The sequence below is a fragment of the Oncorhynchus tshawytscha genome, linkage group LG14 (assembly GCF_018296145.1).
Source record: "Oncorhynchus tshawytscha isolate Ot180627B linkage group LG14, Otsh_v2.0, whole genome shotgun sequence".
Taxonomy (NCBI): Eukaryota; Metazoa; Chordata; class Actinopteri; order Salmoniformes; family Salmonidae; genus Oncorhynchus; species Oncorhynchus tshawytscha.
The window spans coordinates 4,501,228-4,515,299 of NC_056442.1; the positions used below are offsets into that span (position 1 = coordinate 4,501,228).

General features: G+C 42.2%; 1 protein-coding gene across 2 annotated transcripts; it reads right to left on the reverse strand.

The window, feature by feature from the left end:
• Positions 1–10,023: 10,023 nt before the first annotated feature.
• ghsra (growth hormone secretagogue receptor a) lies at positions 10,024–13,831 on the reverse strand. 2 transcript variants are annotated; one of them, XM_042296875.1, is made up of 2 exons: positions 12,250–13,831; positions 10,024–11,550 (listed from the first exon to the last, which is right to left on the reverse strand). In XM_042296875.1, the coding sequence occupies exons 1-2, from the start codon at positions 13,097–13,099 to the stop codon at positions 11,402–11,404; spliced, it is 999 nt and encodes a 332-aa protein (XP_042152809.1). In that variant the 5' UTR covers positions 13,100–13,831; the 3' UTR covers positions 10,024–11,401. The 2 variants fall into 2 exon arrangements, with proteins under 2 accessions (XP_042152809.1, XP_024301523.1); XM_024445755.2 differs by having other exon boundaries at positions 10,024–11,737; positions 12,250–13,818.
• Between the last annotated feature and the right edge of the window lie 241 nt (positions 13,832–14,072).

A 14,072-nucleotide genomic window follows, 5' to 3' on the forward strand; every position in this document is an offset into this window, starting at 1 on the left:
TATCATCCCTCTCTCTCTCTCTCTCTCTAAGCTGTTCTTCGCTCCTACTGTTATCATCCTAAACTGTTCTTCGCTCCTACTTATCATCCCACTCTCTCTCTCTCTCTAAGCTGTGCTTCGCTCCTACTGTTATCATCCCACTCTCTCTCTCTCTCTCTAAGCTGTGCTTCGCTCCTACTGTTATCATCCCACTCTCTCTCTCTCTCTGTTCTCTCTACTGTTATCATCTCTCTCTCTCTCTCTCTCTAAGCTGTGCTCCTACTGTTATCTCCTACTGTTATCATCCCTCTCTCTCTCTCTCTCTCTCTCTCTCTCTCTCTCTCTAAGCTGTGCTTCGCTCCTACTGTTATCATCCCATCTCTCTCTCTCTCTCTCTCTCTCTCTCTCTCTCTCTCTCTCTAAGCTGTGCTTCACTCCTACTGCTTCGCTCCTACTGTTATCATCCCTCTCTCTCTCTCTCTCTAAGCTGTGCTTCACTCCTACTGTTATCATCCCTCTCTCTCTCTCTCTCTCTCTCTCTCTCTCTCTCTCTCTCTCTCTCTCTCTCTCTCTCTCTCTCTAAGCTGTGCTTCACTCCTACTGTTATCTCCTACTGTTATCATCCCTCTCTCTCTCTCTCTCTCTCTCTCTCTCTCTCTCTCTCTCTCTAAGCTGTGCTTCTCTAAGCTCCTACTGTTATCATCCCTCTCTCTCTCTCTCTCGCTCTCTCTCTCTCTCTCTCTCTCTCTCTCTCTCTCTCTCTAAGCTGTGCTTCTCCTACTGTTATCATCCCCCTCTCTCTCTCTCTCTCTCTCTAAGCTGTGCTTCACTCCTATCTCCCTCTTATCATCTCTCTCTCTCTCTCTCTCTCTCTCTCTCTCTCTCTCTCTCAGCTGTGCTTCACTCCTACTGTTATCATCCCTCTCTCTCTCTCTCTCTCTCTCTCTCTCTCTCTCTCTCTCTCTCTCTCTCTCTCTCTAAGCTGTGCTTCGCTCCTACTCGTCAGTTAGCAGAGCCTTTAACTGCTCCAACACCTTTGCCAAAGTCGATGGGAAAGTTACGCTACAATTTCTCTATTGGTTCTATACCTTTATTTATATACAATAGAATATTTGCATACAGTACTTTACAAGCCAATTACAGTGCAATCTTTTCAGTTATTTATTGTTTAAAAAAATAAAAATTAAGAGTCAAATGTAAGTGTAGTTATAAATGTACTAATTGTTTTTTCTCTCGTAGCATGTTATATTGTTATTATGATACATTTTCTGATTTTTGTTTTTTGTTGGATGTTATTTTAGATGTTTGATTTAAGGCCAGCATTTCGTACTCTCTGTAGCCAATTACATATCTCATGTATTCTCTTACAGTTGTTGGGAAAACCTGTAGTTGTTTCATTATTCTGTATGTCGGTGTCAGTGCCGTTTTTAACATGGTAACCAAATGTCTGTCCTTGTCATCTCCTCTCTGACACACAGAACTGGCTCTTATCCATAACCACGTGACCGTCACGTCATAACACCAATAATGGTGGCTTTAGAATGGTTCTGTCATGATTTCACGGTTATGACCAGCCTGTGTGGTTTTCTGTATGCATTAAGAGATGTAGCAAACCGTTAGCCAGGTTATATCGGTAAAGATTTTAGACAGCTGGAGCGAACACACAAAAGTGTCTTCAGAAACGTTACCTTTTCTGTTTTTAAGGTTACGTTGGCGTCTGTATTAGGATTTAAGCACAGGCATGGCGTACCGTACAACTCTGAGGGGGCGCTGGTGGTTAAATAATGTACACTCTTAGAGAAAAGGGTTCCAAACGGGTTCTTCAGCTTTCCCCATAGGAGAACCCTTTTGGGTTCCACGTAGAACCCTCCAATGGGGACAGTCGAAGAACCCTTAAATGCTCTAGGTAGCAGCTTTTTTCCCGGAGAGTTTCTGAAGGTGAAATAAGGTATGAAGGTACTCTGAAGGTGAGATAAGGTATGAAGGTACTCTTTACAGTTACTGTAACCAGTGCTTGAAGAGGACGGCAGAAGGTGGCGGTACTGACTTTAATTCTACCGTTTGAGCCGGGATCCTGTAAGAGTTTCCATTATTCAGACAGTATGACGAGACTTGAAGACTCAGGTTAGCTCCGCATGGCTAATGCCCTAGGCTTTAGTTCCAGGGGCTAACACAGTCTTGGGACACTGTACAGTGCCCCCTCAGTGGGAAGGTGCGTGGTGTCTCGGGGAGTCAGAACAATAGTTGCCTTAATTTGTCGTTTATACTGCCTAATGTTATAGGTTAGGACATTTTTAATATCATATCTGTTTGGATAATTTCTGCCAAAATCGAGGCTTGTGTCATGCCATTTTACTTTGTGTAAACACACACACGCACGCACGCACACACACACATACACACACGTTCCTTTCAACGTTATCTTCGCTCTAAAGGGTTCCTTGATGTTCCCTCTGTGACCTCACAGCATTATTATTCCTGTCACATTGTTATCCTCTCAAAACGGAAAGACATAACTTGACCTGTGATTCACGCTTCGTTCATATTCGTAGTATTTTTAATGTTTCTTTTTTGGGGGAAAGCTAAATGTATTAAATGTTCCATTGTTAAATATACTACCCCTTTATTGAGTCTTAACACGCTGATTTCACACTGAAAAAAGGTCAAAAAGACTACAACAATCAAATCAGGATGTCAGTCAGACCGATGAGGATGAGGATGATGATGATGAGGAATACTTTTCCCAGCTTGTCGTCGTATAAAGAGCCTTAGTGATTATTTTGTGTCCAGTGTTTTTGCTTAGAATTGATAGTCAGTGCAGAGTTATTATACGTATAAGAGATGTAGTATTGACGCTAAAATGAGGCAAGTACAACTAACAGATTATATGGAGCACTTTTAAAGCGGTAGACCCTTAGCCCACAGGGTAAGTGTCTGTCCTGCGAGAACCGTGATGCTTTTCATCAGACATCTTCTTGTTTTGATACCAGACACCCACAGCTGCCCGCCGGGCACTCTGTTACATTGGCATTACTATGTCGTCTGGAGTTTGGACCGCGTCATTGTTGTGACTGAGTCGTCTGGCACTGTTGGGTCATTTGGTGTTGCTGTGTCATACAGCGTTACTCTGTCATCTGACGTGACTTTGTCATGTTGTGTCCATCTTTCCTGTTTACCTGTCTTAGTTAGAAAGAAGACTGTTGATATGTCCTGTTGTGTTAAATCTGCCCCAAGCCTTTTATACAGCCAAATCATTCCTGTTGTGTTAAATCTGCCCCAAGCCTTTTATACAGCCAAATCATTCCTGTTGTGTTAAATCTCTCCCAAGCCTTTTATACAGCCAAATCATTCCTGTTGTGTTAAATCTGCCCCAAGCCTTTTATACAGCCAAATCATTCCTGTTGTGTTAAATCTCTCCCAAGCCTTTTATACAGCCAAATCATTCCTGTTGTGTTAAATCTGCCCCAAGCCTTTTATACAGCCAAATCATTCCTGTTGTGTTAAATCTCTCCCAAGCCTTTTATACAGCCAAATCATTCCTGTTGTGTTAAATCTGCCCCAAGCCTTTTATACAGCCAAATCATTCCTGTTGTGTTAAATCTCTCCCAAGCCTTTTATACAGCCAAATCATTCCTGTTGTGTTAAATCTGCCCCAAGCCTTTTATACAGCCAAATCATTCCTGTTGTGTTAAATCTCTCCCAAGCCTTTTATACAGCCAAATCATTCCTGTTGTGTTAAATCTCTCCCAAGCCTTTTATACAGCCAAATCATTCCTGTTGTGTTAAATCTCTCCCAAGCCTTTCATACAGCCAAATCATTCCTGATGTGTTAAATCTGCCCCAAGCCTTTTACAGCCAAATCATTCCTGAGGGGTTAAATCTCTCCCAAGCCTTTTACAGCCAAATCATTCCTGAAGTTGTGTTAAATCTGCCCCAAGCCCTTTACAGCCAAATCATTCCTGAGGGGTTAAATCTCTCCCAAGCCTTTTACAGCCAAATCATTCCTGATGTGTTAAATCTGCCCCAAGCCTTTTACAGCCAAGTCATTACTCATGCCTAGGAACAGGAGTTTTCCTTAACCATGTGAATTGACCAGGATGGTTAGGACACATGGTCACGAAATACTCCTGTCCATACTCCCTAATAATGCCTAATGTTATAGGCTAAGGTTAGGTTAATAGTAGGCCTGTGATATCACCAATGCTGACCCAATGTTCCCTAAAGGTTTTTGGCTAATATTCTCTCAAGCTTTTAGCTCGTGTTTTTCCAGGGCTTGGCCCAGTAGCTACTTGTCTATGTGAGCAGGGTACACCCTGTAAGATTTGTATTTAGCCAAATCTTTAGACCCTTCTGGCCCTGCTGATCTAGTGGGTCCTGAACAAAACAGATACTTCTGCCCAGCAACCCAGCATCTGTGCCTTCTGATTGGTTACTTTTTTTGTCAGATTAATAAAAATAGAAAAATGAAACGGAAAATACGGATTTGTACGGATTTTGAATATGAGAGATTGGATATTGAATGGGTAACAGTCCCAGATTAATGTATGAAGACTTGTATGTATTAAACATTTTTTTTATTAGTCTGGAACAAAAACAAACCAACAACATATTTGTACCTCACACTTATCAAAACAAACATTCCAATGTTGTCATGGGCTGCGATTTGAAAGAAAAAAAGAATCATACATTTGTACTACTTTCTATTGTAAATGTTAGACTATTTCATATGCATTATATAAAATAAACCGCCATATCAATTTTAATGTATAGATTTTGCAAATACTACCCTCTGTATGTAAGACCTAACTGTATCGGTAGCCTGTGTTATATAATATATTTATGCCCAATAAATGTTAAATTTTTTCTGACCTTGACTGAAATCCTTGTTTTGTGTGTCATAGTTTATTGTTTGATTTCCTATTCATACATTGGTTATGTGATATGCTTTGTGGTAGTAGGTAGTCTATATAAAGGTTAGAAAGGCGGACTAGGTTTGCTTGTTCAAATCCCGGGCAATTAAAAAGCTAATTAGCAACCACAGGGCTGCTGGTTAGATCCCAAGTGCCATTTCTTGCAGTTAGTCTCTTTGCAAGGCATTAGAACTGGGACTGACCTTGTGCCTGTCAATGTGTGTGTGATGCGGGTGCGTGCTTGCTTGCGTGCCGTGCCGTGTGTGCATGGAGGAAAGTGTCTGTGATGATGAAATAGTCAGGCAGTCAGACTCAACAGGGGACTGGTATTTATCACCGTCGTCACAACACTGTCTGAATAAGGAATAAGAGAAGAACATTATAGAAGATAACTTTATTGTCCATTGTCCACAGGAAACCACAAATGTGTCCATTCCCCATTAGGGACAAACTCTGAGAGGTTGGCGCACCGGGTCGGCCACAGTACGGCACCCCTGGAGCAATTTAGCTCAAAGGCACACTGGTGTCTTCAATGTTCATTTGAATTCATGTCCCATGTAACGTCGATGTGAGTTCATATCTTTACTGAGAGCTAGAGGACATTTGCTCGAGGTTTGGTTTATCCGTAGATAGACGTATCAGATATACACTCTTTATAGTAAACAATTAACAATGGGCTCGCTGCAACATCATTTTTCTCCAAATAAAAAAGGTTGGATGCTGTATCATGATAAATGTAACCAATAAAGAGTTAAATAGACAGGAATCCATATGGAATAGTGTCATTTGGCTCTGGTCACTGTAGTGCACAATATACAGTGCCTTCGGGAAGTATTCAGACCGCTTGACTTTTTCCACATTTTGTTACGTTACAGCCTTATTCTAAAATTGATTAAATAAATAGAAATCCTCAGCAGTCTACACACAAAACCCCCCACAGTTGACAGTGCATGTCAGAGATAAAACCAAGCCATGAGGTCGAAAGAATTGTCCATAGAGCTCCAAGACAGGATTGTCTCGAGGCACAGATCTGGGGAAGAGTACCATAAAATTTCTGCAACATTGAATGTCCTCAAGAACACAGTGGCCTCCAACCTTAAATGGAAGAAGTTTGGAATCACCAAGACTCTTTCTAGAGCTGGCTGCCTGACGGAAGCCACTCCTCAGTAAAAGGCACATGACAGCCAGCTTGGAGTTTGCCAAAAGGCACCTAAAGACTCTCAGACCATGACAAACAAGATTTTCTGGTCTGATGAAAACAAGATTGAACTCTTCAGCCTGAATGCCAAGAGTCACATCTGGAGGAAACCTAGAACCATCCCCACGGTGAAGCATGGTGATGGCAGCATCATGCTGTGGGGATGTTTTTCAGCGGCAGGGACTGGGAGACTAGTCAGGATCGAGGCAAAGATGAACGGAGCAATGTATAGAGAGATCCTTGATGAAAACCTGCTTCAGAGGGCTCAGGACCTCAGACTGAGGCGAAGGTTCACCTTCCAACAGGACAACAACCCTAAGCACACAGCCAAGACAACGCAGAAGTGGCTTCTGGACAAGTCTCTGAATGTTCTTGAGTGGCCCAGCCAGAGCCCGGACTTGAATCCGATCAAACATCTCTGTAGAGACCTGAAAATAGCTGTGCAGCAACGCTCCCCATACAACCTGACAGAGCTTGAGAGGATCTGCAGAGAAGAATGGGAGAATCTCCCCAGACTCGAGGCTGTAATCGCTGCCAAAGGTGCTTAAACAATGTACTTAGTAAAGGGTCTGAATAGATATGTAAATGTGGTATTTCACATTTATTTATTATTAATAAATGTAATAAACATTTCTAAATGGGGTTATTGTGTGTAGATTGAAGAGGAAAAATAACAATTCATGCAATTTTAGGATAACCTAACAAAATTAGGAAAAGTCATGGGGTCTGAATACTTTCTGCAGGCACTGTAGGGAATAAGGTATCATTTGAGGTACAGCCAGACATAAATCACATCTATAATCCAGCCAACGCTGTGAAAAAATGCAACCTTCACATTCAGTTTTAGGGCGAATCTCCTATTTAATGGGCACTATAACCCTGGCTGAACCGTGTGTGTCTGGAGAAGAGACCAGTCGAAAGGAGAGATGCACAAAAGCACATGCAGCCTCTTCTTCGACACTCACTGATTTGTGCAGGAACATTGCCATCGATCCTCTCTCACTCTCTTTGTCTTTCTATCTCTCTTTACCTTTCTCTTCTCTCTCACGTTCTGTCTCTCTCTGTCTCTCCCTCTCTCGCTCCCCTCCGTCTCTCAGTGTGTGTTTGTTTGAGTGTGTGTGCACGCGCCTGTGTCCAGCAATAGCTTGTGATTTACTCCCCAGCGGCCTCGATAGCATCTCACTGGATAACAGGAGGGATTAAATCACAGAGAAATACAATTCTCCCTCCTGTCTCTGAGACACACACACACTGCATCTCACAAGTGATGCAGAGTAATTCATTGACTTTCTATATCTATAATTTCTGAATCAATCTTTTCCCAAGTGCTCTCTTACTTCTAAGTTCCTCTCTCTCTGACTCATCCTTACCTCATTCATTCATTTCTCCACTCCTCATATTCTATGTACCACCATCAATGTCTTTCTCACTTTCCTTCTTCCTCTTTCCATCCCTTGTTTCTCTCTCTGACCTTTCTTTCCCTCTCTCCTCCTGTCCTCACTCTTGTCTTATAGGACTTTTTTATCAGGCAACTCAGAAAGCCTCAGATGTGACAGAAGGATCCTTTGAACATAGCTTGAAGATGGTTATCACTTGTTACCACTACTACAATGTCAAAATTGTCTATGTTGTAAAAATTCATGAAAACACAAATGTACTTTTCAGTCTTAAATGAAGGTTAGGGTTAGGCATAAGGTTAGCAGTGTGGTAAAGGTTACAGTTATGTTTAGAATTCAATTTTAAGAAGAGAAATTGTAGAAATAGGTGGGGTGTAGCCATAATTATGACTTTGTGGCTGTGGGAACTAGTGACGACCCTTGAGGATGGGTGGCTTTGAGACTGCCTGACTTCAAGGGACTGAGACAAGAAGAAAGCAGAGGAGGTGAGAGAAGATGGGGGAGAGGTGAGAACGACATCTGTGTGTTTGTAGGCTACCTGTGTGTGCACTTCTCAGTCATGACGGAATTAAACTGCTTATGTCTGAAATAAAAAAAATGACACGTAAACAATGTTGAATCATTTTTATCTCCCGGAATGAGTTCAGACCAAGTTGGCAACCTGATGATATGGATCAATATTAAAATACATACAGTGTTTTGTTCCGTTATAGTTTGTAAAGGCATAGTACAGATTATTATAGCGGTACAAACATGGATACATAGTTAAGCGTTACATTAATTTGGGCTGAAGTGCCATGTCTGTAGTTACAATTCCACATTTTAAGTATTTTTCCAGGCAATGTTTGTAGTTCATATTTGCGGATTGTTTCTATAGTCCTTACGTGTGGTCTTTATATCCATATCCAGCCTGGTCTCATAGACTAGACGTAACATTGTAAATAAAAATCTGGGACACTCAAATTATTATGATATGTTAAGTTTTTTATGGTTACTCAAGACAAAAATGAAAATACATTGCATTCAGAAAATATTCAGTTCCCTTGACTTCTCTCCCCCCCCCAAAAAATGCTTTACAGCCTTATTCTAAAATGGATTTATTAAATGTTTTTTTATTACATTTCTGCAGCATTGAAGGTCCTCACAAACATTGGCCTCAATCATTCTTAAATGGAATACGTTTGGAACCATTAAGACTCTTAACCACCGTGCTTCTACACCTGCATTGCTTGCTGTTTGGGGTTTTAGGCTGGGTTTCTGTACAGCACTTTGAGATATCAGCTGATGTACGAAGGGCTATATAAATAAATTTGATTTGAATTTGATTAATAGAAGGGCCTTGGTCAGGGAGGTGACCAAGAGCCCGATGGTCACTCTGACTGAGCTCGAGTTCCTCTGTCGAGATGGGAGAAACTTTCAGAAGGAACACCATCTATGCGGCACTCCACCAATCAGGCCTTTGTGGTAGAGTGACCAGGCGGAAGTCACTCCTCAGTAAAAGGCACATGACAGCCCGCTTGGAGTTTGCCAAAAGGCACCTAAAGGACTCTCAGTCCATGAGAAACAAGATTCTCTGGTCTGATGAAACCAAGATTGAACTCTTTGGCCTGAATGCCAAGCATCACGTCTGGAGGAAACCTGGCACCATCCCTACGGTGAAGCATGGTGGTGGCAGCATGCTGTGGGAATGTTTTTCAGCGGAAGGGACTGGGAGACTAGTCAGGATCGAGGGAAAGATGAACGGAGCAAAGTATAGAGAGATCATTGATGAAAACCTGCTCCAGAGCACTCAGGACCTCAGACTGGGGTGAAGGTTCACCTTCCAACAGGATAACAACCCTAAGTACACAGCCAAGACAACGCAGGAGTGGCTTCGGGACAAGTCTCTGTATGTCCTTGAGTGGCCCAGCCAGAGCCCGGACTTGAACCAGATCAAACATCCCTGGACAAACCTGAAAATAGCTGTGTAGCGACGCTCCCCATCCAACCTGCAGAACAAAATGGGTGAAACTCCCCAAATACAGGTGTGCCAAGTTTGTAGCGTCATACCCAAGAAGACTTGAGAATGTAATCGCTGCCAAAGGTGCTTCAACAAAGTACTGAGTAAAGGGTCTGAAAACTTATGGAAATGCAATATTTAAGTTTTTTATTTGTAATAAATTATCAAAAATGTCAAAAACCTGCTTTTGATTTGTCATTATGGGGTATTGTGTAGATTGATGATGGGGAAAAAATTATTTAATACATTTTAGAATAAGGCTGTAATGTAACAAAATGTGGAGAAGGTCAAGGGGTCTGAATACTTTCCAAATGCACTGTAGGTGGATGGGTAGGTGTATTTTTATTATTATTTTTTTTAACCTTTATTTTACTAGGCAAGTCAGTTAAGAACAAAATTCTTATTTTCAATGACGGCCTAGGAACAGTGGGTTAACTGCCTGTTCAAGGGCAGAACGACAGATTTTGTACCTTGTCAGCTCGGGGATTTGAACTTGCAACCTTTCGGTTACTAGTCCAATGCTCTAACCACTAGGCTACACTGCCACCCTGTATAATGCAGATGTCTAGTAACCCAAAGGTTGCGAGTTCAAATCTCATGATGGACAACTTTAGCATATTAGCAACTTTCAACTACTTAGTACTTTTTAGGTACTATGCAACTACTTAGAATATTAGCTAACCCTTCTCCTAAGCCTAACCTTTACCCTTCCTCTAACCTTACCCATTTTAGCTCCTAAATGTAACCCTGACCTTAACCCCTTGCCTAGCTAATGTTAGCCCCCTAGCTACAATTTGTTATGTATTATACGTTTTGAAAATTCGCAACATATTGTACGTGTTGCAGATTCGTAACATATTGTACATTTAGCAAATTTGTAATACGAATTCTAGTTCATAACATATCATATGAAATGGATGATGGACATCCACAAATTAATACATACCATATGAAACGTAACATATTATACTAAATGGAGTGTCTCGGATTTATGTACAGAATAATACGAAATGCTCTGAGACCAGGTTCCCATATCCGAATTCTGGAGTCCAAGGCAGTGGCTGCTTTGTAAGTACTTATAGGATAAGCCAAGACTAATACCAATCAGATTGAACTGTTACTAAGCTGCTATTTACAGAGTAAGGCTGGCGGTATAATTAGCCTACTGTACATGCTATCGTAGCAAAACACTGTTACCTATATCTACACACACAGACACACACACCAACACACACAGTCACTCACCATAAACACACCACCCCAACACACGCTGTCACTCACCATAAACACACCACCCCAACACACCCAATCACTCAACATAAACAAACACACACACAGCACTTCAGTCCCTCTCTTTCAGGGTACAGAGAAGTGCATCACGGTCTACAGTGCTTTTCTTTGTCATCCAGAATACAGTTCACATATTAATTAAGGCAAGTGTTAAAACTCTTTCGGTTTGTGTGTGTGCATGTGTGTTGCATGTGTGATTTGTAGAAAATACATAGGTGTCCATTTCAAAAGCGGTTTAATCGTTTTTGTTGCTAATGGTGTGCTTCTTTTTGGGTGACAGAAACGCCTTGTTTTATAAATATTTTATAAAACATCTTCTCAAACGCCTTTGCCGGGCGGGTTGTGACATCAAAGCAACAGTCTCGTTCAGAGTCCTTGAGGCTAATATAATTAATATGTTCAACGCAAGGCCAGGGCGGACTGATAAAATTTCAATCAATAATCAACGTCCATGGACGTTATGCGTAAACCGGTGCTCTCTTGGATTAAAGACTTGATGGTCCATAATGGTGCCTGTTTGAGTTTGATCAACCAGGGAAAGCAGTGGTCACTGATGAAAAACACACAAGAAGACGTTGATCACAACAACTACATATCAAAATCAGAGAAGTATATATCTATCGCCCATTCACCCTCCAAATTGGCTACAGTCACAGGCTAACAGTGGACTCTGTCCAGGCAGGTGAACTCTCTCCTTTGACAGTGCTTGCTGTTCTCCCTCTGGGTGGTTGAGTCTCCTGTAGACCAAACAGTTGGGCAGCAGCTGACCGGTACTTCCTAGACATGGTGTTATAGAGGACAGGGTTGATGGCAGCCGAGAGATAGAAGAGGACAGTGGAAACAAGGGAGCAGTACTGGGTGAAGAGAGACCAGAGAGGAGAGGAGCCCTCGGAGGAATGGGACATAAGGTAACGATGTAAGTGGAAAGGCAGCCAGCATAGGACGAAGGCAAAGACCACTACAGCTGGAGAGAGAGAGAGAGAGAGAGGGAGAGGGGAGACAGATAATAAATGTTTGCAACATTGGATTTCTCCTTTTATGCTAATAATAATAGAGAGTGGGGAGTGGGAAGGGGGAATTGAGGGAGGAGGGGAGGCACATACAATTAATTCCAACCATAAAACATTAAATGCAAACATCAGTAACAATTTTTTTCAGAGAGAGAAATAGGAGAGAGGGGTATGATGGGGAAACTATAGTTATGCCTAATTAAATGACCTTGGTAAAGCTTTACACGACTGGCTGTTATCATGGTTATTAGGTTACTTTGCTGAGTGTAGAAACTTATACACAGCCTGTATCTACAGTATCTGCATTATCCTTGTCTTATTACAATGTTTGATTGATTTAATGCGTATCAAAAGCAATATTTTAATGTCTCCAATTCTGTGCCTTTTAAAAATATTATAAACATCCATCTCAATTATGCAGTGGTTAAAATAGTTTTGAATATGAGCAACATGTATTGCACCCTACCTAACATCTTGACGGTCTGTCTGTTGCTCTTGTCCCTGTGTGCTACGTTAGCTCCAATATTGTTCTCTCTCCGTCTCTTCCACAACCTTCGTCCAATCAAACTGTACACCACAGTCAAACAAAACACCGGCAGGAAGAAAAACACAGAGCTAACCAACGCCATGGCGGCTAGAAGCCCAGATTCAACCGCGTACTGAGTGGGTTTACACTCGCTAGTGTCTATCTCTGTCTGTCCTTCCGCCCCACCAGCAGTCACAGAGTTTCCCGCCGCTGGGCGAGTCTCGTGCTCCACTCCCACCAGAACGAAGACAGGTCCCGCGCTCAACAGCGACACGAGCCAGAGAAAGATGATGAGCGCACGGACGCGTCGCTTGGTGACCAGGCGTTTGGCGCGAAGTGGGAAGCAGATGGCCAGGTACCGCTCCACGGACAGAGCGGTTATATTCAAAATCGTTGAATAAGTGCAGCACTCACTAACGAATTGAAACAGCTTACAGAATGTATCTCCAAATATCCATGGCCTGTACTTCCATAACCGATACACATCAGGGGGCATACAGAGGAATATCAACAAGTCTGAGACAGCCATGCTACATAAGTAGAGGTTAGTGGTTGTTCTCATGTCTCTGTACTTAGACACGACCAGTATAGTCATTACATTCCCGGTCACTCCCGCTAGGAACAGGAGAGCACAGGTGATGGTGATTCCCATTAGAACGGGGATGGGGAATAGGTTTTCGGGGGGCACGGGACCCTGGTAGCTCCCGTTAAAGTAGTAGTTCCAGTAGTTATCCTCCCAGCTGCAGTTAACGGGAGAGAGACAGTCAGTTCGGTTGGGCCAGGAGCGCATGCTGCCTGCGGGTCATTCACGCGGCTGGAGGTTCTCCTTGGGGCGGCTGGCGCGCTCCTCTTGTCTCCGCATGTCCTCTATTCCTCTGAGTGCGTGTGTGTGCGTGCGCGCCGCGTGATGCGTAAAGGATCGTATGGTTTTACCAACAGCAGTTAAGCTCCGAGTCCTCCTCTATTTTAGAACAGTCTTGCACTGGAGCAATACAACACACCTTCCCATCTTGTCTTCCATTTGCAAAATTATTTGACTTGTAAGAAATAAAGTATAGCCTTTGAATGTTATTAAATATATCACAAGCTAAAATACATGTCTGAAGAAAGAAAATAATACTAGCATCCTTTGAGCGCATTCTACAAAAGTATTAAACAAATATGAATAGGATCTGATATTCCTTTTCCTCTGGTATTGATAGGCATATATATTGGTCTAAATCACATAGATATACTTTTGATGAACGAGCAAATACGACCTTCTAAAACAACATCCTCCAAAAAGTGACCCTCTCTTGCTCTGTCCCCTTCATGCGCTCTTATGCGTCAGATGAAAACACGGTAACCTAGACTGAAGGTGAGTCATAGTCAGGGTTTGGTGATGTGACACTGGAAAGCTCCTCCAACCACTCAGCCAAGAGAAATGGGTAAACAAAAAAACATCCAAACAACATCAACATCCTCTATGAGTCTGTGACATTGAATATGATGGTTTCAAAAACTCAGTCCAAATGTCTCTCTCTCTCTCTCTCTCTCTCTCTCTCTCTCTCTCTCTCTCTCTCTCTGGAGCCTCCTCATAAGATCAATCGATCATGTCCTCCTCTGTGATTTGATGAGAAATCTCTAAAGAGAAAAAAACAACGTTTTTAAATATGGCACATTCACACATTACATACATGCTCTAGTTTTTCTCATAATTGAATGGAGCAGAAACAACTGTCACAACAGAAAAACTCAAGAGAGGGAGGGAGGGAGGGGGGTCT

Excerpts from the sequence above, each read along its gene's own strand:
- ghsra (XM_024445755.2), bottom strand. The coding sequence starts at position 13,099 with ATGCGCTCCTGGCCCAACCGAACTGACTGTCTCTCTCCCGTTAACTGC. Across the intron at positions 11,738-12,249 it reads ACAGACCGTCAAGATGTTAG|CTGTAGTGGTCTTTGCCTTC; the intron begins GTAGGGTGCAAT and ends CTCTCTCTCCAG.